This window comes from Pteronotus mesoamericanus, unplaced genomic scaffold, assembly GCF_021234165.1.
Source record: "Pteronotus mesoamericanus isolate MK-2021 breed Mesoamerican mustached bat unplaced genomic scaffold, CSHL_Meso_final contig_291, whole genome shotgun sequence".
Lineage (NCBI taxonomy): Eukaryota > Metazoa > Chordata > Mammalia > Chiroptera > Mormoopidae > Pteronotus > Pteronotus mesoamericanus.
The window spans coordinates 4,623,610-4,648,269 of record NW_026555124.1 but is presented as its reverse complement, the minus strand read 5'-3'; the positions used below and the strand labels follow the sequence as shown (position 1 = coordinate 4,648,269).

Genomic DNA, 24,660 nt, shown 5'->3' with positions numbered 1-24,660 from the left:
AAGTCTGAAAATGAGTGAGTTTAACCAAATAAAATAATGCAGTGTATAACTCTCTAGTAGCTCCTAAGAGTTAACCTAGTCCTCCTCAGATGACTTTATAGTATGGTAAAACATATGGTCCAAGATAAACATGACAACTACTTATAAACAGTAGTAATATCCTATCTTCCTCAAATCTGGGATATATTTGGATACAAATGGAATAATCCTCAACTAGAATTGGGAACTGAGTACAACTCAAAGTTTCACTGTCCACTATTTCTGTGACTTTCATCAAAGTATTTCACCTCTTTGATCTTTTTCTCATTGGAACAGAGGAAAATGCTGCCTACATTGGGATTTTTATAAAATTATGAATATAGTTCTCTTATTGAGCGTGTGTCAGGTACTATGCTAAACTATTTTCATACATTAATTCACATCTATTCCACAAAGCAGGATCTTGATTTAAAAAGATGCGATTCAGAGAAAATTTGCTCAAAATCACATATGTAGCCAGAAATAATGAAATGCAATCCATGTTCCTACTGCCACATTATAAATCTGAATAAATTCTTTAAAAAACCCAAGTTATTAACTTTGCTTCCCAATCTTCTCCCCTATGGTATTCTATTATCTAGGCATCTCCTTAAAACCCTCAGACAGACCTCTCCCAAAGAAGTTTCCCAAAGAAGTCCCATTCCAAACCACCACCCAGAACACACTTCTACCTATTACCTCGCCCATCTTTCAAAACTAATCATTCCTGTCCTCTACTCATGCATCTGATCTATAGTTCAAAGTGCAGAGTGAACTCTACTCATTACAAATTCATGTTCTTTTTAATGCAGCATTCAGAATTGTAGAAATCTCATTCTCCCATGTATACTCCTTAGTCCATTCCCCACAATGACTCTCAGGCTAAACCCTAATAGGCTCAATTGTTGTTTTCTTTTTTCCAATGAAGAGATACAATAAATATATGACCATTTTCATTCATACCTGCATCTTAATGAACACTCCTCTAACCAAGACCTAGAATATTCTCATCTTTCTCTTGCAGGATATGAACAGCCATTTGCTGAATGACGAGCTGTCCTTTCCTTACCAAAATTCTGATTCTGATCTTCCTTGGTTTGAAGACAACACATTTTTCTGTTTCTGTAGTTTTTTCTAATTGATTAATCTTTCTCTTAACTGAAAGCCCTGTCAACATCTTCAATGTACATTTCAAATCCATCCATCCCTTTCCATCTCCACTTCCATTACCACTAATCCGATCCAACATTATCTCTTGCTTGGACCATGCTGCCATCTCTGAATTAGTATCCCATCCCAGTTAGTGGCGTTCTTCAGTCCTACAGATTGATGTTACTATTTTGGATCATTCTACTGAAAATATTTCAGAAACTTTCAAATGTACTTTAAAAAACCCAAACTAAAGATAGTGACCAACCCACAAGCTGAATTGTTCAACCAATTATTATCAGATGAATGAATTAATATGGACAATTCAACAAGGCTCAATCTTAAGCTATTCTTTTCTCAATTTATACCTACTCTCTTAAAGGAGGTCTCCTCTTACAGCTATATCATTTAATAATTCTCCAAATAGGATCTCCTATTACAAACTCTTACTGTATTTTTAGTCCCAGGTGTTCATTTTAAGAGCTTTCCATTTATGTTACAAAATCACTTTAAAGCTTAAATGGAATAAAAACCCAAAAAAGACACAGTATACAGTGTGCTACCATTTATGCCAATAGAAGAAGTATCTGTGACTGTGCATTTGTTTACATATGCATAAAACCTCCAGGAGGATATACAAGAAATTTAACACTGGTAGCTTCTAGCAAGGAAAACTGTATAGATGGAGTCCATGGTCGGAAAGAGACTTCACCAAATACTGCTTGAATTTTTAACAATGTGAATGTATTACCCGTTTAAAATAAATCTCTAACCAAATGATTAATGTAAACCCACTTTCTTCTCAACGTCCCAGTTTCTGGAATGAACCATCATTTTCCTGGCCTCAAGATTCAAAAACACTACGAGTATCATTTGATTCCTTATCTTTTACCCACCAAATCTTCCAATACTTTCCTGAAAATATACTGGAGCTTTCTCTTCTTTCCAATTTCATTACTACACTGAAATAGACTTTCATTTTCTTATATCTGAATTATTGCAAAAGGTCTTGCTACCTAAACCTCTTGTTGCCCTCCATACTCCTAAATCATTATTCCTGACTTTACCATACTCGCTTCCTAAACAGAGTATCACTTTCATCACCTTAAGTTCCTACCCAAGAACCTACAATGGCTCCCTTTTGTTTAGCAAATCAAGGTCTCAAATAAGAAACCCTAGGCTTGCAAATAGGCTTAATACTATTTATGTCTGGTGTACTGTTTCCTTCCCTGTCACAGCACATACCACCAAAAAGAGTGAAGTTTTTCTTATTGATTCTGGCTGATATCGTTATCTCCCTTCTCTAATTTTCTACTGCTCAAGTCTGTGGAATTTAAGTTGCTTTTTATAGCATGTTGTGTAGTATTTATAATATTTTGTTATATAGCACATACCTCCTATAGTCTTGGTCATGAAATGTAATCTGTGCCTTAGTTGCCTTATCTGTGAAATTCTTTCATGGCCTTTCAATGAAGATTGAGTTAAAACACTTTAATATGAGCTTTTATTATCATTCTGTAATTGTTTCACCTGTTACGTCTTGCTTACTGATAAAATCAAAGATGAGAACTTCACTGTACTTCCTAAACCCAGTAACACAAATTGTTACATGTAGAAAGTTAAAATCCAAGTGAGTCTTTCAAGATTAGTGGGGCTGAGTCTAAGTAACTTTAAAGTTTTGGCATATATATCAGGCACTTTTTCATATCCCACTGTATAGTCATTCTCTTCCCTTTCCAATGTGTATATTGGCTCCTTCCCATTAACTACTTCAGTATTGCCCACAGTATGCAGGAAAGTGGTGTAAATCATGATAATCTACCGATACTGAGTATTTGACTTTCAACTCAAGTATTTCGAACTATCTTGAACACACAATTCATTGCTTAGCTCATTGTAGAACTGTAATGTTAAAAAAAGAATGTTGAATATTCCTTTCTGAACTTACTCAATGTATTTTAGTAAAGTATCCTACAAATGTCTCATTCATTCACTTGTTTATTAAAAAACCCATTAATGATCAATATACTTAATATAAATTTTGGAAACAAATAATTTTATAGACTAATTTATTTAATAACTTAAATGACATTAAAAAATGGTAATTCTAATAAACAGAAAAATAGCAATGTGTTTGGGAATCCCAATTTGTGTAACTTGATAAACAGTGAAACTGAACAAGAAATGGTGAAAATATGAAAAATTGTATCCATTACAAAGAAATTAAGTTTAACATAACCCCTAAATGGCTCTCCGGTTTCTATCATAAAAGTGCACTCAATTTAAACAAAAATAATGTAAAACAAGTGACTCATTTACAAAGGTTTATCATTCTTATGTACAAGCTTTTCCATATTATTCCCACTGCCAAAGAATTTTCTTAAACTTTAATGTTATTTAGAAACAGTACTTCAATTAGGAAAAAAAATACCAAAAAAGAGCCCAACAGTATATTATTGGAATGTAATTAGAGAAAACATTTTCCCAAAAGCATAAAAATTTTTTTTAAAATAAAGATTTTTTTCCTCCAGTACTTTAATTTTCTAACAGAGTAACATTACACAGAAAACTATGTATCAAAGTTTTTTTTTAAAACACTGTATTTTTGGACTACTGTTGGGAGACTATTTTATACACAAACCTCTGCTATAATGTGATCTTTCCCATAGTAACAATAGCCTAAGGATCTTGTACGCAATTTGAGAAGAATCCACATGACTAATTTGTAGGGAATCACATTTAAGATCACAGTTCCTGAGAATTGTGTATTCATGTAGATAGGAAAAAAATAACCACAAAATATTAGAATTTCTTTCCCCACAAATAAGCAAGCAAACAAAAAAACTGTTAAGTGGCTGTCTGGTAAAATTCAGTGCAAAGAGAGAGTCTGGCTGACTTAGAAATTAAGTTTACTTAAATGTCTATGGTATAGGAAACATCTTCAGGTATTCAAAGCAGGACAAATGTTTAATTTGATTCTCCATCAGAAAAGACACACAATATTTTCTAAGAAGAGGAGAAAAATCTATTAACTGAATATTGAAAACTAAAAATATTTCAAGAACTGATTAAGAATATACTGCATACACAAAACAATTGTTTAACAGTTAAGACTTTTACTAATAATGCATCGCACAACAGACAGTTTCATCCCTCCAACAGGAAATATTTGTTTCTGGGTATCCAAAATTTCATTGGCCTTAAAGAAAATAGGCATCAATAATGTAAATATAATCTTAACATTATTTATCTTTTCCTTCAAAAATTTTTGCCATATTCACTTTACACACTGCACACACACACAAATCTGGAAATAATCCAAATGTCTAACAGGAGTATTTCATACATCAGAATACTGTACAGTTTTTGTTTTTTTTCCAAAAAACTAGCTCTACATTGTTAACATAAACAAATCTCCAAAATAATGTTGAGTGAAAAATGAAAGTTGCAGAATACATGTAAGACTACGAGATCAATAGTATAAACTTTCAAAACACACAAAAGACTACATATTATTTATGGATACATACATATGCAGAAAAGGTATAAAAAGCATGTACAGAAATAATACACATCGATTTCAGAATAGTGGTTACCTATAGGGAAGATAGAGAATGAATAGAATGAGATGGGTACAAAGGGGGCTTTAACTCTACCCACAATGTTCAAAATTACAAAAAGATTTGAAACAAACATGGTACGTTAACATTGTTCAATCTGGTGGTGTTACACAGATACTCATATTATTCTCTGTACTTTTCAATTTTGAAATCTTTCATAGTAACAATGAAAACATTCACAGAATAAAGAAAAGGCTGATTCACTGCTGCCATTTCCAAATTAAATAATTTGGTATGCTAAAACACAAGTTTTCTTTTCCCAAATAAGACAGTAAATATTAACAGAAAATATTACATAATTCACAATGTACACCTTTGTAAAGTATCACTGATTATTATATTAAAAATATACAATTAAGGAAGAGGATTTAAGTGTTTATTCTTCAAAACTTTACCTTTGAGTCAAAGGATCTAATTTCACACCACAAACAGGCTTTCCTTGCTTTAAAGTATACCCCTTTGAATTTTCTTGTATGTCATTTCCTTTAAATGTGGTTGAGAATAAAAGGTTTAGTGTACAGGGTATAGTAGGGACCTGGCTAACTGTAGGTTAAACAAGACTAATGAATACATTGTATTCTAATATAAACTAACAGTGGAACTTAATTCGAAGATAAATCACTGCCAGTACATAAAAGTTCACTTTTCAGTTTGAAAGTTAATCTGCAAAGGAAACATATATGGTTTGTAACTTTGTTTACCAAACATGTTTTTCTTGTCAGGAAAGCTTTCCCATCTTTGTCAGATTAATACTTCCTTGATCACAGATGAAGTCTTTCAAATTAAAGATAAACAACTACTTGCCTGTTGTTTCTGATATGCAGTGTTTGGATTTATCTTTGATTCCAAGAGTAGTGATCCTGAAAGATAAAAAATAGCATTTATAAGTTTCCATTTATAAAGCCCTGAATAAAAAAAAAAAAAAAATCACAGTTCACATTTAAAAAAAACAAAACGACCCCCAAAATACTTCATGTTCTCTTACCCAGCTAGACACCTGAACTAATCACATGGACTCTAATTCACATTTAATGTAGAACCTATCATCCTATCCCCAGAAGCCCTTGAAGGGGGGGGAAAAAAAATCCCTGTAAGACAAACATTCAGACCAAGAACATAGAGAGGCTTGATGACTATTAAAGTTTTATTGAAATGAAATTTTAAGGTCTAAATGACCACTTGAAGCCAAACTCTTTTTAACAGTTATTTTATTGCTTTTCCAGTTTAACAAATAAAGCACATTACAAAGGATCACAATAGGGATCTAAGTACACAAATTACAGAATTGCATTTATCCTTTTCTCCTTAATAACAAAAGGAAGGCCACTGCATGTAAAAATAAATGTCCAAGACTACTTAAAAGAGAAAGTACAAGAGTACAAAACACTTCAAGAATAAATCCAAGACAGTTATTTTTCCATTATCTGTACACAGTTTCAGATTACAACGAGAACGGTGTTTTAATTAAGGTTCTACATTTGAAAATTTAAAAACATTTCGCATATAACTTGTACAATAAATCAACGAATACAAGTTAGCTCTCTGCTTCGGTGCCCTAACTTGTTTAGGTTGTAAAGAATCCACAGCACCCCCACAAAGGCAGCCTGGAGGAATCCCAGACCAAAGACATATGTGCTTGTGCTTGTGCGTTCATGTATTGTGGCAACAGTCTGTAGTAACCCCGGGCTTTAAAAGGTGCTTTTTGGTTTTCCGGAGCACCTGTCGACTATGGCAACTGGGGCTCTTTGGTAAAATCGGTTAAAAAATAAAAAGACTCAGGAAAAAAAGTTTCACTAAACCTTGCACACCACACACGTAATTGGTAAAATAAAAAGAGAAGGGCGGGTCGGCACCCTAAACCGAGTACAGATCAATACCTTGTCTCTCCTGAGCTTCCTCCCTTCTTTTTCACACTCTTCCCTCTTCCAAAAAAAAAAAAAAAAAAAAAAAGACTGGAGAGGAAGGGGTCAAATCCTTAACAGAAGTAGGAGGCGGGGGAACAGAGTCGGTGACCGACTGAGGGTAAATGCGGACAAAGCGTAGTTTGTTTTTGCCGTACAGAAGTGCAGGAACAAAACCAACGCGTTCTACCAAGCGGTGGTAGTAACCGTACCCCGCCTACGACCTAAACCCCACGGCTCTACCCAACCTGGAAGCACAGTACCCCTGTCCTACCGTTTCAATAACCTTACCGTCGGACTCTGCCCGAACCAGCAGCGACATCCCCTTGAGCTCCTCCACATAAGTGGAAGAGACGTGCCCGGTGCCTCGGTCGTCCCATTGCCGGTCTTCATTCAGAGTATAGACCTTTACTCGCCGCCGTGTATCCGACATTGTGGCCGCCGTCCCCACCGCTCCGGCCGCCGCCTCCACGTTCACCTCGTCCGCGCCTCTCACTCTTGAGAGACGGTAGCAACGTCGGCGGCGGCAGCGGCGGCTCCGGAGAGGCCCAAGTTCACCATGGCTCCCAAGGTTCAGCCGCGGGAAGGGGCAACAAGAGCCACTGAGACCTCTACGGCTAGAGTTCCTGTTATCTCTCACTTCACCCCCCCCACAAACCCACCCTCCCCTTCCTTTGCCCCCCCAGAGCTCTCTTGCTCTCCCGCCGCCGCCGCCGCCGCCGTAACTACTACACATCCGCCATCTTGTAACCCGATTCTCTCTGCCTTTCTCTTCCTCCTCCAGCAGGTTTGCACGGGCTGTACTAGCAGGGGCTACGGCGGCCGATGAGGCCAACTCACGGTACCTCAGCTTCTGCTCGCGCTTTCCAGGCCAGTAGTACTCAGCGTTCTCGCGAGGCGAGGTGCTGAACTGAGGTGGGAGGGTCTAAATGCGAGTTCTTCCTCTCTCGGCCACTCCTGCTAGCGCGAATTCTCGGCAGAATGAGTGGTTATCGCGATCTCCAGTCTTTACTGGAGACGCGAGACCTTTCGGAAGAGGCAACGAGAACTGAGTTGTGAATCTCGCTCCGTCTGGTTGCTGGGTGCAACGAGGCGTGTGAAGAGGCTTAGGACCCATCTCTGAGAAACAGCAGAGCAACCTGGGAGGTACGAATCTTTGGACGGGACTAACCTTGAGCAAAAAGGAAGATGTGTTGCATTCTTTAGTGGGAGCTCATTTTGTCAGCCTATGGGAGAAAAATAGTTTAAACTTCCTTTAAGGCTACCCGAAAACCACTAAAATCTGTTTGGGGGTCTGTACAGTTAAGCGTGTTGATACTTTCCTATTTCCCGCTAAAGCGTTTCATTCTTAGGTTGTGGTAGTTGGCCATTGAATAGTATACTTTACACTTCACGAAAATACAGTGCCCTTATTGTGGTTGTTACCTCGGAAAATAAGTTTTCAGGGAAGTTTAGGGAACTTGTGGGGAGCTACCTAACAAATCCAGGAGCATTGTTTTGACATTTTTTAGTTTCTCTTGTGGGTATTTGTTGCTGCATTATCGATCGCGAGGTCTTTTGCACTGAATAAGCGGAGGAATACTCTAGGCATTGACGTTAGTTGTCAAACATTGTATGGTGGATACACATCAGGCACTGGGCAGTCGTTTATTTTAATCCCCGTTCGTTCTTGGTAAAATCCTTTTACTTATTCTTTAAGAGGATCACAGATTGTTTAGTCGCTAATTCGTTTCAACCCATTAGCTTGAAAGGGGAAAAACTGGAGAGATGCACAGGTTGACCAGCAGGGCATCTTGGGAATCGTAGGTACTACTTAATGGTCTTGTCAAAACGTGCTTTTGTTTTGACCAGCTCTTCTGTGTGGACACCATTTAGCGGTACCCTAAAAATAGAAACGTTTTACATAGAGCAGGCACCTGTTAAAAAGCCAATTCTAATTTTGAAATCGAGATGTGCAGGATTTCTTTTTTAACTTACAGAGGACCTCAGAAATTCTACTTGCGTTAAGAAGTTATGCATGACAATAGACCTCAATTGCTATGATTGATGTGGAAAAAATGCATTCTGAGCCTGGAGAAAATTAGGTTGCTGTCTTGGGTCAGAGAAATCTTTGCACAGATAGTTTTGAGCCTGATGTTAGAGGATCCCTGAGTGGCAAACTGGCTTGCAAAGGTATTCAAGGCTAGGAGGACAGGGTAAACAAAGTGGTAACTGTCTGTCCCAAAAGTATCCCAAATAGTGAAATCTTGATTACCCAGTCTTATTGTCCAGCCCTCTTGATCAAGCACCCCAAAAACCTAATCCCAAATGTAATCCTATGGATCCTGCTACTATATGCTAGTTTATTATTTGAATTCCTTCAGTGTATAATCTCTTTCCTCTCTTATTAGGCCAATTAAATCTCTGGCAGATTATGCTGACACTCAACCCGGTGAAAAAATTTCCCCTTCACTTTAGCTGAACTTAGTTGGCTTCTATCTCTTGATACCAAGGCCTATTCTCTTCCATTTTCACCTTAGTCTCAACTCTTATGAGCCTGGAAATTTGTGTAAGCCTGTTAAACTTTCACATGATCTTGGTGTCTACCTTCTTGCAAGTAACCAAGTATATTCCTGCCTGATTAAGTGCTTTGAAAATAACACCTTGCACTGGCCAACTCTTGTTTTATATTTTTAAATAAAATTTACTTTCTACTTCTGGTGAAGAACAGGCACAAGATTAAGGAGTAAAATACTATGTGAAATAGATGTGTAAAATGAAAGCCTGCTTTATATTATAAATTTAAAATAACAGGTGAAAATGTAGTCCCGGTATCTGGAATTCTCTTTCCCAAATAGCTGCACGTCTTCCTCCACTGTGTTCCAGTGTCTGCTCAGATGTTACCTACTCAGGTGATTCTGGATTACTCTTACCTAAAATTGTACCTTTTGTTTATCACTCTATCCCCTTAAAATTTTTTATTTTTAAAAACTAAAAAAACTATCAGAAATAGGAGCAACTATGGAAGAGATCCTTCTGCAAGGAGGTGGGATACGGCATGTGCGGGGGTGGGGAATGTCACCACTTACTAGGAGGTATGAGCCACATCTGCAAGCCCTGAGGGTCCAGGGAGTCTACAGAGCTCAAATCCTCAGGAGCACCTATTGCATTTCAAAAATTCAGGCTTTCCAAACCAAGGCCTTAACTGCATAGCAGACTCCCTTAGGCTGAGCATTCAACTATCTTTAGAGTTCTGTAACTGTCAAATTCCATTTCTGTTTCCACACTGCAGGAAATAAGGCTCTGTGAAGCTCCTATAAAACTACCTGACATTTTACAATATATACATTATTTACTGTCAGTTTCCACTCACTAGTAATGTGAACATTGGAACTTAGGTTTTGTTTACTGACCCATCTCTTGCACACATTGTAGTGCCTGGCACATGGTAAGTGTTGAATAAATGGGTTCTGTGATTTACTGAACTGAACTAAGATAATGATATTCATACTACTATTTTAGATCCAGAAATTCAAGATGATCTATAAGAGAAAGAAAAATGATTATATAAAAACTGTGATTTATGGGCAGGGCAGTGTCAATAACAAAGAATATGAAGAAAAACATCTTGTAAGTACCAATATTGCACTACCAAAGGGGGCATTCTATTTGATTTGAGTCATTATAAATTAGTTTTTAGAATGTAATAGCCCTCATAGAAAAACTTTATTAGAAAATAGGGAAAACTAACAAGATTTGAATGAAGACAAAAAGAAGTTCAGACATTCGTGTAGGCTCTTGGTTTTAGTGGAAATAGGATTGTTTTGGTGGACTCTTGATTAGTGAGCTAAACAGTATTGTGGCTTCAGGTCAAGATGGAGGCATAGGTAAACATGGCATGCCTCTGTGCACAAATATAGCAAAAATTACAAGTAGACTTCAAAAAAATATCACCCAGAATTGTCAGAAAATCAAGCTGTATGGAAGTCCAACAACAAAGGATTTAAAGAAGTCACATCTATCCAGATGGGTAGAAGGGGTGAAGACCCAGAGATGTGCAGAGAGGTGGAGAGGCAAGAAGCATGGAGAGGACCAGAGAATGGGCAGTACCACATTCACATGTGGTGGATAAAAACTAGGAGGGATACCTCAGGAGTGAGGGATCACAGCCCTAGACCAGACCACCCAGCCCAGGGTTCCAGTGCCAGGAAGATAGGTCCATGTAACTTCTGGCTATAAAAACCAATGGGGACTGGGGCAGCAGAAAAAAAAATGGCAGGATTCTCAAGAGACTCTTAGGGCCCCCAGTGCACTTAGAACTCACACAGACCCACCCCACACTGTGGGATTCAGCACCAAGGCAACAGGCTGGAAGGGCACCAGAAGCATAGGAGAGAAAGTGAAGGGACTGGCAGCAGGCTGAGTGCAGGGAGAAAACTTCCTCTTGGGCAAAACTCCAGAGCCCAGGCAGCAGCATCGTCCCCTCTCTGAACTTTTCCCCAACACAGTGTCACAGAGTGGTGCCACAGGTTGCCCCACCCTGGTAATTACCTAAGGCTCTGCCCCATACAGTTTTTACAGGTGTGCTTTGCTACATTAGGCCTTGCCACTAAGACAGGAAGTCAAAGCAGCTCTACCTGCTACAGAGAAACACATACACGGAGGCTGCCAAAATGAGGCGACAAAGGAACATGGCCCAAACGAGAGAACAGAACAAAACTCCAGAAAAATAACTAAACAAAATGGAGATAAGCAATATATCAAATGTAGAATTCAAAATACTGGTTATCAGGATGCTCCAGGAACTCACGGGGTACTCTCAACTGCATAAAAAAGACCCCGGCAAAAATGAAGGTTACAGGAAGTGAAATAAAGAAAAATCTATAGGGAACCAACAGTGGAGGGGATGAAGCTGAGACTCAAATCAACGATTTGGAACACAAGGAAGAAAAAAACATTAAATCATAACAGCAACGAGAAAAAAGAATTTAAAAAAATGAGGATAGGCTTACGAGCCTCTGGGACATCTTTAAACTTAACAAGAAATCATAGGGATGCCAGAAGGAGAAGAGGAAGAGCAAGAAATTGAAAATTTATTTGAAAAAATAATGGACAACTTATCTAATTTGGCAAAGGAAATAAACATACAAGTCTGGGAAGCACTAGACCCAAAGAGGACCACACCAAGACACATCATAATTAAAATGCCAAAGGTTAAAGATAAAGAATCTTAAAAGCAGCAAGAGAAAAGGAGAGTTACTTACAAAGGAGTTCCCATAAGACTGTTGGCTGATTTCTCAAAAAGAAATTTTGCAGGCAAGAAGGAACTGGCAAGAAGTATTCAAAGTGACAAAATGCAAGGACCTACAGCTTAGATTATTCTATCCAGCAAAACTATCATTTAGAATAAAAGGGCAGATAAAGTGTTTCCCAGGCCAGGTAAAGCTAAAGGAGTTCATCATTGCCAAGCCATTATTACATGAAATGTTAAAGGGACTTATTTAAGACAAAGATCAAAACTCTGAACATTAAAATGGCAACAAATTCACAACTATCAGCAGCTGAATCTAAAAAAACTAAGGAGACAACCACAACAGGAACAGAATCATAGATATGAAGATCAGTTGCAGAGTTGTCAGGTGCTAGAGGGAAAGAGGAGTATGAGGGAAAAGGTGAAGGGATTAAGAAGCACAAACTGGTAGGTACAAAGTAGGGGGATGTTAAGAACAATATAGGAAATGGAGTAGCCAAAGAACGAACTTACATAGCCTTTGGACATGAACTAAGGCGGCAGGGAATGCTGGAGGGAATGGGGGTACCGTTTAGAGGGGGGCAAAGGGGGAAATTGGGAAAACTAATAGCATAAGACATACTGAAAAAAAAACTAGCTTAATTTTTCCATATTATTAGCATTTGGGAGTTGCTCTGAAGAAGAAAATAGGAAAGTTACAAAACAAATTATGATTTTGAAATTCTATCATTAAGGATGTCTTAAGCAGAAAACAATAAAAATTAGAAAAAAGATCAATGTACACAGCATGTAGTTTAAATGTAATCTTTCATTTTTCAGTTAATATTTCATAAAGTACATCAATACTAATGCTATTTTACACACTATAAATATATAATCAATGTCTTCTGACTTAAGTACATTTAAAAAAATTTTTGGCATTTAAGTTTTTAATATTTTACAAACTAGTTAGCTCTGAATCCTGAATTTACAAATAAGATTTATAAAAATTTTACATAATTATGGCTTCTGTGAGCCATTTACTTTGGGAATTATGTGATGTATTCAATGATGGGAATGAAGAGCTGTTACTAATAATTATATCAACAGCCTCTATATATGACTGTTTCAAGCATTAACTGAAAATCATGATTCCTCCACTTCTTATAAAATCAAAGTATGACCCTAATCTATTTGGTGAGTCAGTGCTTTTTGTATATTTTCTAAATTTGAAAAGCATACTACCTCATTCTAGTTAGGATCCATTTCTAGTATTAGCTCCATTATGTTTATAGTTTTGTGACCAATTTGAAAGGCAGAATATCATTAAAAACAGATCAAACAAGCTTCCTCAACTCCTTACTGTATCTGGTAACTGGATGAAAGAAATAGGCATTGGCTTTGATTATGCCAAGTTCCAGTCTGTGAAATAGTTGTAGGCAAGTAAAGTTGGGCAAAGAGGTTAAGCCATAAGATGACCAAGAGTAAGTATGTGGGAAGAGGTCCATTATAATCATAATGTGATCTATTATTTCTAAGTTTTCAGATATTTCAGAATTATAGGAAATAAACGGTAGTAATCTTTTCCAGGATGTATAAATGGTTTACTTTTAATAAATATTTGATTTGTAATGTAAATAAGGGAAACAGTTAACTCTTGAAATAAAAAATGGCACATGTAAAATGAGCATTTTAATATAAATCATAATGCATTTATAGCATATATAAATCTATACATTACAAGATACTACTGACATTTTATTTTACATATTATCACTCTAGAGTTAATTCTCCTTAAAAAATACATCAGGGGGAAGAATTAGATGATGACTGTGAAACAGATTCTCCCATTACAATACTGCTTCTGTCATTTAGAGTTTTGACAACAGTTGTAGCTGGAGACTGGAGCACTTTGCGAGAAAGCCTCATTCTTCCATCAGCTGGATCACGTCCAAAGTATTTCACCTGTGTTAAAGAAATTTAAAGTTATTGCTCATTGATTGACATTGAAGTTAAAAGATATTTAAATTTACCTGGTAAAAATAAGGCACTAATTAATGTTTTTGCTTGTTCACTGAAAAAACAGCTCAGTGCAAAGCAAGGGTGTATGCTAATATACAAGATCTGGCAGAGGTAATGCCCTTTTTAAAGTAGTACAGTATAGTATAAATGGACATGTTGTATTAGTAATCTTAGTAACCTTTGTGTTCCAGGTTACCTGAAGTAAAACTGCCTGTCGACTGACAAGGAACAGTGAGTGAGAGCAGTGAAGCTGTACTATCAAAACCAGTGCTGTGGAGCAGCAACCACTTGTTTGTTACGTGAAGAATTTGGCATTTGACTTGTACAGAGTGGTAAATGTCACAAGTCTGATCACAAAGTTTGAAGCAACTGGCAGTGTGTATGATGCCAAAAGACAAGGAAAATGAGTTTCAGCAATGACAGAAGGAAAGGCTGCCGAATTATGGGCATCGTTATGAAGCCCTCAAAAATCCAGTGGGTGTCTGTCAGGGGAACTCGGTATTAATGACAGAAGTGTTTGAAGGTTATTGGACAAAATGAAAATAAAGCCACACATACTGTGTTTGCTACTCCTTACATGCTAAGAGATTCAGACAGAAAGGCAGAATTTTGTGGAAAGATTTTTGGCCAAATTACATAAGGATGAGAACATACCAACTAAGGTAACGGGGTGGTCAGATGAAGCTATGTTCAAATTGATCGGCCGTATCAATAACCATAATAATGTGTATTAGAGCAATGTGAATCCACACATTATCTTCGAGAAAGACATAAACTTATCAGGGGTAACAGTCTGGGCAACGGTATCAGTCATGGGTATAATTTGGCCAGTGTTCTTTGATGGTACTACCAGTGAGAATAATTACCTACGTGTCCTACAGACAAGAATTGTGGCCTAGAGTTGAACAAGACTGGAGTTTATTTCCAGCAGGACGGTGTACCACATTATGTGTTGTGTGTCAGAGAATGGTTGGGCATGCATTTTGAAGGGAGATGGACAGGGCAATGAGGGCCACTGGAATGGCCAGCTCAATCCCCAGACCTAACTCTGCCTGACTTCTTTTTGTGGGGCGTCCCTTAAAGATATGTGTACAAGACTGAACCCTGCAACACTGATGAACTGAAAGACAGAATCTGGGACAAATTTGCTGACATTACTCTCAAATTATGTCATAAGGCTTGCTTGAGTGTCGTTGATAGGGTATGTGAATGTCTCACTCGAGAGGGATAGCAATTTGAACATTTCACCTAAAATGTTGTATGGTGTGCTTGAGTGTGATATTGTTATGTTACAGAATCACATACTTAAGATTTTGTAATACAAGATTTGGTATCGATTACCAGTGCATAAAACAGGGGCGTTATTTGTGCCGGACCCTGTATATAATTTGGTTAAGTGATTATAATAATAAAGGAAGAGACACTGCCTTCTTATTCTCTCCAGGGCTGGTCCCTATACCAAAAGAACAGTGAAAGTTACAGTGAATAATTATAGACTACAGCTTTCTGAGCCTAATTGTGCTATAAACTAGAGGATTACCACTTGGGTCACTCAAACTACTGCTCAAAGGACTACCTCACTGGAAGTTATTTGGCTTGACCTTAGACAATGAAAGGGGGAAATGTGGCAATTTTTAAGCCCCTTATGATGTTAAACCAAAACAAAAACCACTCTTGTACAGAGATATTATGTCTTAGTTCTCACCTTTCCTCTTAGAGACTACTTAAACAATGATACTACAGACTGGGAATAAAGTAGAAGCCATAGCTACTCAGATCTTAGGTATTAGGCATAATTGCAACAGAATGTGATATGGCCAAAAAAACACCCATGCCAGCAAAAAGTTCTTTCACCTACTCATAAATACTATAAAAGGTCAATTTTGTTATCAGTTCTAGAACTGAACAGCACGGCTTTTATGAAACTCAAAAACTTTTAGCCTCAAGCAGAGTGAAGGCAGTTAAGAGTCTCAACTCCTTAAATATGACATTCAAGACCTTCCAACAAAGTTACATGTATCAGGGTTCTCATGTCCTGTCTCCCAGTCTCTGACTCTGCATAGCCATTACTGACCTGCTCATGTATTTTTAAAAGCTCTGAGGGGAACTATTATTCTAACTAAACTGGAAAGTCCTTGAGGGAAAGAATTGTCTTAAATCCTTAATGTTTAAGCTACCCTAAGATTAAAGCAGCAGCACAGCATAAAAATAATATAAACCACAAATATTGATTTCACTGATTTAGCTTTTGGAAATAATTGAAAATTCAAGTATAATTTACAACTTTAAGGCTAAAAGGTTGAAAACAAGTACCTGAATTTTTTGGCCAACTTCTAATCCTAGGGCAGTGGGATGTTGAATCTGAAAGAGAACATGTTGACTCTATTAGTTATCATGCATAATTACTTAGTATCTATGGTAGAATATATTTTTTTCCCAAGTGGAAAATAGCTTTATTGGTTTTTCTGATTATAAAATTGTAATTATAAAGACTTAAAATAACCTTTCTACTTATAATAAACTATTATTAACATGCCAATAAGCATCTCTTTAAATGTCTCCCTATTTAGTCTGCTTGCATTTGTAAAACTGGGCCTTTCTGAGTTTGTTGTTTTGTTCAATATGTTGAACAAAATTCATTCTCAGTATGTTGAAATTTCGCATCAATAAATGAAAAATTACAGTTGAGTATTCAAATAATATAATTTGTACAATCAACCCCCTATATATAGTCATTTAATTTGTTTTAAATTACAGTGCTGCAAATGTTAGTAATTGGTGAATACAGGTGGAGTATATGGGTGTTCAGAGTATTTTTCAAAATAAAAAGTTGAGAAAAAAATAAATTGCAGTGTTGCAATGATTATGTATTCATCTACTCTATCCTCTCAGAAAAAAGACCTATGTGGAACTCCTAAGTCTAATGGTACCTGGACACATTTACCAAATACTTGCCAAAAAGTATGCCCAATTTACATTTCTATCGATAGTGTGTGAGAATGTCTATTTCTTACCTACTTTCTTAGACACATAGGGAATTTTGAACTATCTGAAAATTGAAAAACTGTAGATATTGAATATGATGGTTGGGATATTCATCTGGCTTCTAGTCAAGATCGAGGTGTAGGCAAATACAGCTTGCCTCCTTGCACAAACGTCAAAATTACAACTAAACTATATAGAACAACCGTCGCTCAGAAATGTCAGAAATCGGGTTGAATGGAAGTCCAACAACTATGGAACTAAAGAAATGGTATGGACACGCACTCACGTATGGTGGATAAAAATTGAGGAAGGATGTCATGGGAGCAAGGAATGTCAGTCCCATACCAGGTCCCCCAGCCCGGGGTTCAAGTGCCAGGAAGATAGGTCCCCATAAGTATAAAAATCAGCAGGGTTTGAGTTGGAAAAGGAACTACTGGAATCCCAAGCAGTTCCTCATAAAGGGCCCACCCATACGTGAACTTTGACTTACTCCCTCTGAGCTCTAGCACTGGGGTAGCAGCTTGAAAGGCATCAATGGCATACAGGGAGGAACTGAAGTGTCCGGAACAGGACAAGATTTGGGGGACAGCTTTCTCCCAGGCAGAAAGGTGAGCAGAGGCCACTGTTCCTTTTCTAAGCCCTCCCCCGAAAGAGCCACAGAACCAGCAGTCAGGGGTCATATGAGACCACATGGATGGCTCTGCCACACCCAATTTTTGAGTCCACCCAAGTTAACAGTGGCACTTCTATATGAATGGCTGGTCTGGGCTTTGACTTCACATCTTACTAAATCCTCTCAAACAAGCAATAATAGCTAGTCAGACAGCCCACAGCCCCTGTACATCTGGCTAAGTGGTCCCAGGCCCAGCACAAGTAGCAGGCACCTGCAAATTGCTTGGTAGCACATGCTAGGTGGCTCCAGGCAGAACACAGGTGGTGGCTGACCCTGTCCTACACAACCTGGGAAATGCCAGAGCTTGTGCACTCAGTGGACAGCTACAGACCACGTCAGAACACCACCACCATGCCCCTGCACAGCTGAATCTCTACAGAGGACAGAGGTTGGAGGTCAGTGGTCACAGCCAGTCTTTGCAACTGACTGGTCTGGGTAAATCCTCCCATTGTCCTGCCAACAGAATTCAAGGCTCAACTACAAGAGGGTGTACTCAGCCCACATGGAGAATGAAACTTGCGCATCCTGCTTGGGTGAAAGGGGAGGCTGTGCCATAGGACCTATAGCACACCCCCTACATTAGACCACATTATCAAGGCAGGGAGTTATAACAGCTCTACCTAATATATAGAAAAAACATAGGGAGGCTGCCAAAATGAGGAGACAAAGAAACATGGCCCAGATTAAAGAACAGATCAAACCTCCAGAAACAGAACTAAATGAAATTGAGGTGAGCAATTATCAGATACAGAATTCAAAACACTGGTTAGAGGATGCTCAAGGAACTTAGTGAGGACTTTAGCAACGTAAAAAAGATCCAAGTAGAAATGAAGGATACACTAATGGTAATAAAGGATAATTTACAGGGAATCAAGAGTAGAGTGGAGGAAGCCAAGAATCAAATCAATGATATGGAGCAGAAGGTAACAACGAACAACATATCAGAACAATAAGAAGAAAAAAGAATTTTAAAAAACAAGGATAGTGTAAGGAGCCTCTCGGACAACTTCAAGCATACCAACACTCATATCATAGGGGTGCCAGAGGAGAAGAAAAAGAGCAAGAAACTGGAAATCTGTTTGAAAAAATAATGAAAGAAATCTTCCCTAATTTGGTGAAGGAAACAGGCATGCCAATCTAGTAAGCACAGTGAGTCCCAAATAAGACGGATACAAACAGGTTCACACCAAGACACATCATAATTAGAGTGCCAAAGGCCTTGGCTGGTGTGGCTCAGTGGACTGAGTGCCAGCCTGAGAACTGAGAGGCTGCAGGTTCAATTCCCAGTCAGGGCACATGCCTAGGTTGTGGGCCAGGTCCCCACTCAGGGTGTGTGAGAGGCAATCGGTCAAATACACTTGTACTTCTCACCCTTTCTTCCTCCCTCCCTTCCCCCTCTCTAAAAATAAATAAAATCTAAAGTGCCAGAAGTTAAAGATGAAGAGAGAATTTTCTTTTTTTTTTAGATTTTATTTTTGGAGAGAAGGGAAGGGAAGAAGAAAGACAGGAGAGAAACATTGATTGGCTGCCTCTCACATGCCCCCAGCTGGGGGCCTGGCCCACAACCCAGGCATGTTCTCCAACCAGGAATTGAACTGGCAACCTTTTGGTTCACAGGCTGGTGCTCAATTCACTGAGCCACACCAGTCAGGGCAAGAGAGAATCTTAAAAGCAGAAAGAGAAAAGCAGTTAATTTCCCAAACATGAGTCCCCATAATACTGTCAACTGATTTCTCCAAAACACTTTGCTGGCTGGGAGGGATTGACAAATTCAGGTATGAGCAGCAGGGACCTACACACAAGATTGCTCTAGCAAGCAAAGGTATCATTTAGAATTGAAGGGCAGATAAAGAGCTTCCTAGATAAGGAAAAAAACTAAGGGAGTTTATCATCACCAAATCAGTGTATGAAATGTTAAGGAGACTTATTTAAGAAAAAGATCAAAACTATGCACAATAAAATGGCAAAAAACGTATCAACAACTGAATTAAAAAAAAAACAAACTAGGCAAACAAGATGAACAGAGAGAGAATCATGGATGCGGAGAGCTTTTTGATGGATGCCAGATGGTTGGTGGGGGGAGGGTTAAGGGAATGGATGAAGAGGTGAGGGGATTAAGAAGTACAATTTGTAGTCACAGAATAGCTATGGAGATGTAAAGTACAGTATAGGAAATGGAGTAGCTAAAGAACATGTACACATGACCCATGGACATGAACAAAGGTATGGGGATTGCCTGAGGGAGTGGGAGGTGCTGGGGGGAAGAGGGGAAATTGGGACAACTGTAACAGCGTAATCAATAAAATATAATTTTTCAAAAAAGAGTATGTTGGTTGGCTTTAAAAAAATGATGCCTGTCCATGTTCTTTGCTCATTTTCCTATTGATAGTCACATTTCTTACTGATCTACACAGCCCTTTGTAAATATGAAACTCTTCATGTTACAAGCACTTTTTCTTTACATTGTTGCTTGTCTTTCAACCATATTGTAATTTTAGACTTATAGTTAAAAAAAAATCATGAGGTCCAATTTTACCAACTTATTTACATTTCTGAATTTGCTATGCTGAGAAACAGTTACCCAGTCCCAAATTATTAAAATATTCTAGTCCTCCCTCAACAGTCTCCCATGCCTCAGTTTTCTTTCTCTCCTTTTATGGCCTTATTTTTATCTATTTATTTATTTTTACACATTTAGCTTCTTGATCTACATGGGATTTTGGTATAAAAGTAGAGAATCTGCTTCACGATAACTAGCTGTATCAATATGATTTATTGAATAATTTTCAATTCTTCCCTGCCTGAAAATACAATGTTTATGTTTAGCATGTATTACAGTCCAATGTATATAACTGGGTTTATATCTTGTCTTTTTTTTCTTGTGTTTCATGGATTGCCTATTTCTGGGCCAGTAACACACTTTTTTTTCTCTATAGCTTTATATTTTAATATATGGTAAAAGAGACATCTTATTATTTCTATGCCTCCATAATTTTCTTGAATACTTCATATAGTTCATATTATGCCTATGAACTATAACAAAGATTAAATTTAAAAACATCCTAAGAATTATCTTGCCAAAATCGGTTGTTCAAGAAAATTGGGAGAACAGGGTTTTAAGTATTTTAAGTAACTGCTAAGTGTTAACTGTAGGTGTCATTCCACCTCAAAACATTCAAGGGTGTTTCTATTTCATCATGGAAAAATAGTCAAATTATCTGTGGTAAGTAATATAAAACCTTTTTTCAGCAGTGTCTTTATCATTCTTGGTTTTTTATATTAGGCGAGTAGTGGAAAAAGTATACAGTTCTCATCAATCTAGGAAATTTTACTATACTTATTTTAAGGCAGTTTTAAAAAGCAAATGTCTTAAAATTCTTTTTCTTTTTTTTTTTACCTTTCGTTGATCAAGTTGTGAGTTATGAAGTAGTACTGGAGTCATATTTGGATATAGTTTAACCATTACTCCAATGTCTCTACAAGAAGGAAATAGGCCTGGTTAAAATACTAAATATCTATGTACCTACTGATAATCGAATTGTGATTATATTTACATAAGAGAGCAAAATGAAAAAACAAACAAAAAAATCCCCCCCAGTATGCAATTCTTTCTAGTTTTCCCAGCTTTATTGAGATATAATTGACATGTAACAGTGTACAAGTTTAAGGTGCACAACATAATGAATTGGTACATGTATATATCTATAATAATTATGATTATCTAAAAAGGAAATTTACTTTTTTCAACGGAAAATACACGCTATATTTAAATATTTGTGTATCAGAGGACAGAGAAGAGATAACAAAAGAGTGTGCAGTGAAAACTTTCTGGAATACATATTTTTTTTCTGTATTTCTCTTTATAATATTTCCAAAAAATTTTGAAATGACATTAAATACTTTAAGAATTACCATCACCCTAATAAACTGTGACTTAAGAAAGGGGGTTAGATAAACTGGGATACTTATTTAAAAATTTATCTTATTTTCTGTAACCTAAAATAAGCTATTCCATTTTTTAGTTATCACTTGTGATATTAAATCATCCCACTGCCTTTTATCATTCATTTCAAATTTCTTTGACTATTCATGCTACATCTGTTAAATTTCTTTTTTTTTTTGAAACGGGATTTTCTGATCCTTAAAATCCAATGCTTTAATCTCATTTAAAAAAACACAAAACATTACATAGGAATTAAATACAGAAAGAAAGAAAAAGGAAATACTGTTAAGTCTAGTTTGGGTGTGCTAACTGTTAGTGGGAAAATTAAAAAGATGGGAAATCTGGTTAAACAATTCATATAGAAGAATCTATTAATATAATTATAATCACAGAACTATGTTACTGAAATCTACAAACTGGTGTAGAATATTAAATTATCCCTTAAAATAATTAACGACTACATGGTAATTGATGTATAATCTAAACATAATTTCCAAGTAAATAAAGCAAACGTATATGAAGCTTACATGCCTTGTAATATAAACCTTATTAAAAAAGTTAGCACAGCATACATACTACTTGATATTACCTGATTTCGGTTATTGTGGCGGTATATACTGCTCCAAATTCTAATTGCTGCTCTTGCTGTAAGTGAAAAATAAGCTGTAAGATTCATTAAGAAAACAAAAAGTAGAAAAAAATAACTGCTATAAGATCTATACTTACATCATCTTTGCAGATTTCAGTAATGAAGTCTCTTGCTTCATGCATAGCACTCGGTGTTGGTGCAAATACAGAAAATGTTTCTTCATCTACCTGACTAATGGTTACACCTTTTAAAAAGATAATTTAACAAAAGTTAGTTAACTTGTTCATTCCCATGGAGACCATTCTTACAAGCAGATCTGAGAGGAGGAGAGTGGCCTGGAAGTAGCTAGGCAGGGTTGCGCTGTGTTTAATCAATGCTTTAGGAATGAAGGGATTTATTTACCAACAAATACACACTGCACCCCTGCTATGTATCCAACATGGTGCTAGCCAATGTCCCAACCTCTTTCTTGCAGCCCATAATCTGGTGGAATAATGCATATGAACTCTAATTTTGGAGGGTTTAGTTTTGCTTTTTTAATTATGAATAGAAACTATACTAGAACTCTTTCCTCACCTTTTCTTTTTTCTTCCTCTTATCCATTAGAGCGGTAAACAGGTGAATCAGTCAGTTTCGTCATCTTAACTGACTAATGTGACTCTGCTGCTCGCTCTCAGTTATCTCAAAACTGGTAAGTACTAGGTAACCCGAAGATTGCTTCCAGAAAAAAAATAAATTAAAGCATACTATTCCTACACATACTCTTTAAATAGGAGTAAATAAAACTGTGTGAAAAATGACAGAAGTAATTGTTAGAGAAAATTAAAAGTCCTAAGGAGAAAAACTAAACAATTTCTAAATGTTTGGTTTTAAATTTTTGCAAAAAAACTCTGAGGAATTCTAGGTCATCCTTGAATACAGTTAAGGATAACCATTTGCTACTTTATTAATAGGCATACAGAAAACTTACAGTGAGGACATGTCTGTGATATCCTTCTTTTGGTCTTTCTCTCATTAACTAAACATATATTTTTGGAGCAACACAACTGAAATGAAACGGCAAGCTTACATGTCCTAGCATTAAATAAACCCAAACTTCATATGACACTTACCTGTGTCAGCCTGAAGTTTTTTTAAATTATATCCACCTGGACCAACGAATTTTGCTCGTTTTGATAATGGAACCTGAACAGTTTCTGAAATGTTGTACAGACAAAAATATAAATAACTCAAGTTCATATATGAATCTAAAACAGTCTTGGTCATTTTTGTTTTTTGTTTGGCTTAGACACATGTAAAAATATTTCAGTATGAAATAGAAAAACAATTTGTTTTTTGACTAAAATTACTGTAAAGTTCTAATGTCAAGAATATTCCCCCAAATTTAAAGTATTTAAAATAGTTTTGTATATGGAGTTAAAAATATTGAAAAATAGTAATATACTTTCAGATATTGCTACCTTATCATGAAATCAGTAGTAATTTTAATGTATTACCTACAACAGGTCCATTTTCTTTTCTAGATGCCCGAGGTTTTGAAATAACTTTGTTCATAATCTGTAGTATTTCCTTCTTTGCCACTAGGAGAAATTAAAAACATAATAAAAATAACTACATATAATAAGTATGATCAGATATAGCAGCAGCATTCTTAGTTTTTAATGGCAGAAAATTCAAACTCTTTAGCTTAATACTCATAGCTCTTCACCCTCTAGTTGCCTTGACAATTCTACTCATATTTCCTTCTCTAGAAATCCTATCTGAGAAGAGTTACTTAACTTGTAAAAAAATCAATGTTCACTGGTCTTCCACTCCGGTGGTTAGTTTGTGCCTAATAATACTTCTTGATCTAGGTTGTTACATAAAATTTCATTTTCTAGAGCAATATTTTATAATAAGCCTATTTTTCGTACTAAGCCTATTAGGAATTATAGTTCTATTCACAAACTAGACAATGATGAAGGGAGAAAGAGGCACACTGGCTTGGCTTACCTGAGGCTTGTTGAATGGCTTCCATTACAATTTTTAATGGTATTCCAGGTAATTTAATATCAGCCTAATAAGGAAAAGGCAAAAAAATTCTATAAATATTGATTCATGACATTATTAAATAATATAAAAACAAAACAAGGAGTTTAAAATACCTGCAATGCAGTTATTCCCTTATTAGTGCCAGCTATTTTGAAATCCATGTCACCATTGTAATCTTCGATTCCCTTAAAGAATTTAAGAAATTATGACATTGTGTTAAACAAAAACAGCCCTAGCTGGTGTGGCTCAGTGGACTGAGTGCCAGCCTGCAGACAAAAGGGTCACCGGTTCGATTCCCAGTCAGGGCACATGCCTGGATTGTGGGCCAGGTCCCCAGCATGCGGCACTTGAGAAGCAACCACACGTTGATATTTCTCTTTCTCTCTTTCTCCCTCCCCCTCTCTCTAGAAATTTAAAAAAAAAAAATCTTTAAAACAAAAACAAAAACAAAATTTACTCACTGTCATTCTAGAGGAATTAAAAAAAATTGCTTTAGAAGTAAACTGTGTCCTTTAAGATA

At 36.7% G+C, this 24,660-nt stretch overlaps 2 protein-coding genes and 1 long non-coding RNA gene across 5 annotated transcripts in view; 1 reads left to right on the top strand and 2 right to left on the bottom strand.

Moving 5' to 3' along the window:
- PPP4R3B (protein phosphatase 4 regulatory subunit 3B) overlaps positions 1–7,346 on the bottom strand; it is a 49,813-nt gene extending 42,467 nt beyond the window's left edge. The window contains exons 1-2 of one of the 2 annotated variants that reach the window (XM_054575428.1): positions 6,980–7,346; positions 5,592–5,647 (exon numbers count right to left, since the gene is read on the bottom strand). In XM_054575428.1, the coding sequence (XP_054431403.1) occupies positions 5,592–5,647; positions 6,980–7,121 (198 nt within the window). In that variant the 5' untranslated portion in view covers positions 7,122–7,346. The remainder of the gene's footprint in view (positions 1–5,591; positions 5,648–6,979) is intronic. The other variant, XM_054575427.1, reaches the window with a different exon arrangement.
- Positions 7,347–7,567: 221 nt separating this feature from the next.
- On the top strand, positions 7,568–16,461 carry LOC129072043 (uncharacterized). The gene is made up of 2 exons (XR_008529332.1): positions 7,568–7,834; positions 14,111–16,461. It is a non-coding gene; the product is annotated as an uncharacterized LOC129072043 (long non-coding RNA).
- PNPT1 (polyribonucleotide nucleotidyltransferase 1) overlaps positions 13,480–24,660 on the bottom strand; it is a 48,046-nt gene continuing 36,865 nt past the window's right edge. For both annotated transcript variants that reach the window (XM_054575425.1, XM_054575426.1), the window contains exons 20-28: positions 24,254–24,325; positions 24,102–24,165; positions 23,606–23,689; positions 23,222–23,305; positions 22,247–22,353; positions 22,110–22,165; positions 20,975–21,053; positions 16,233–16,280; positions 13,480–13,862 (exon numbers count right to left, since the gene is read on the bottom strand). In XM_054575425.1, coding sequence (XP_054431400.1) covers positions 13,704–13,862; positions 16,233–16,280; positions 20,975–21,053; positions 22,110–22,165; positions 22,247–22,353; positions 23,222–23,305; positions 23,606–23,689; positions 24,102–24,165; positions 24,254–24,325 — 753 coding nt within the window. In that variant the 3' untranslated portion in view covers positions 13,480–13,703. The remainder of the gene's footprint in view (positions 13,863–16,232; positions 16,281–20,974; positions 21,054–22,109; positions 22,166–22,246; positions 22,354–23,221; positions 23,306–23,605; positions 23,690–24,101; positions 24,166–24,253; positions 24,326–24,660) is intronic.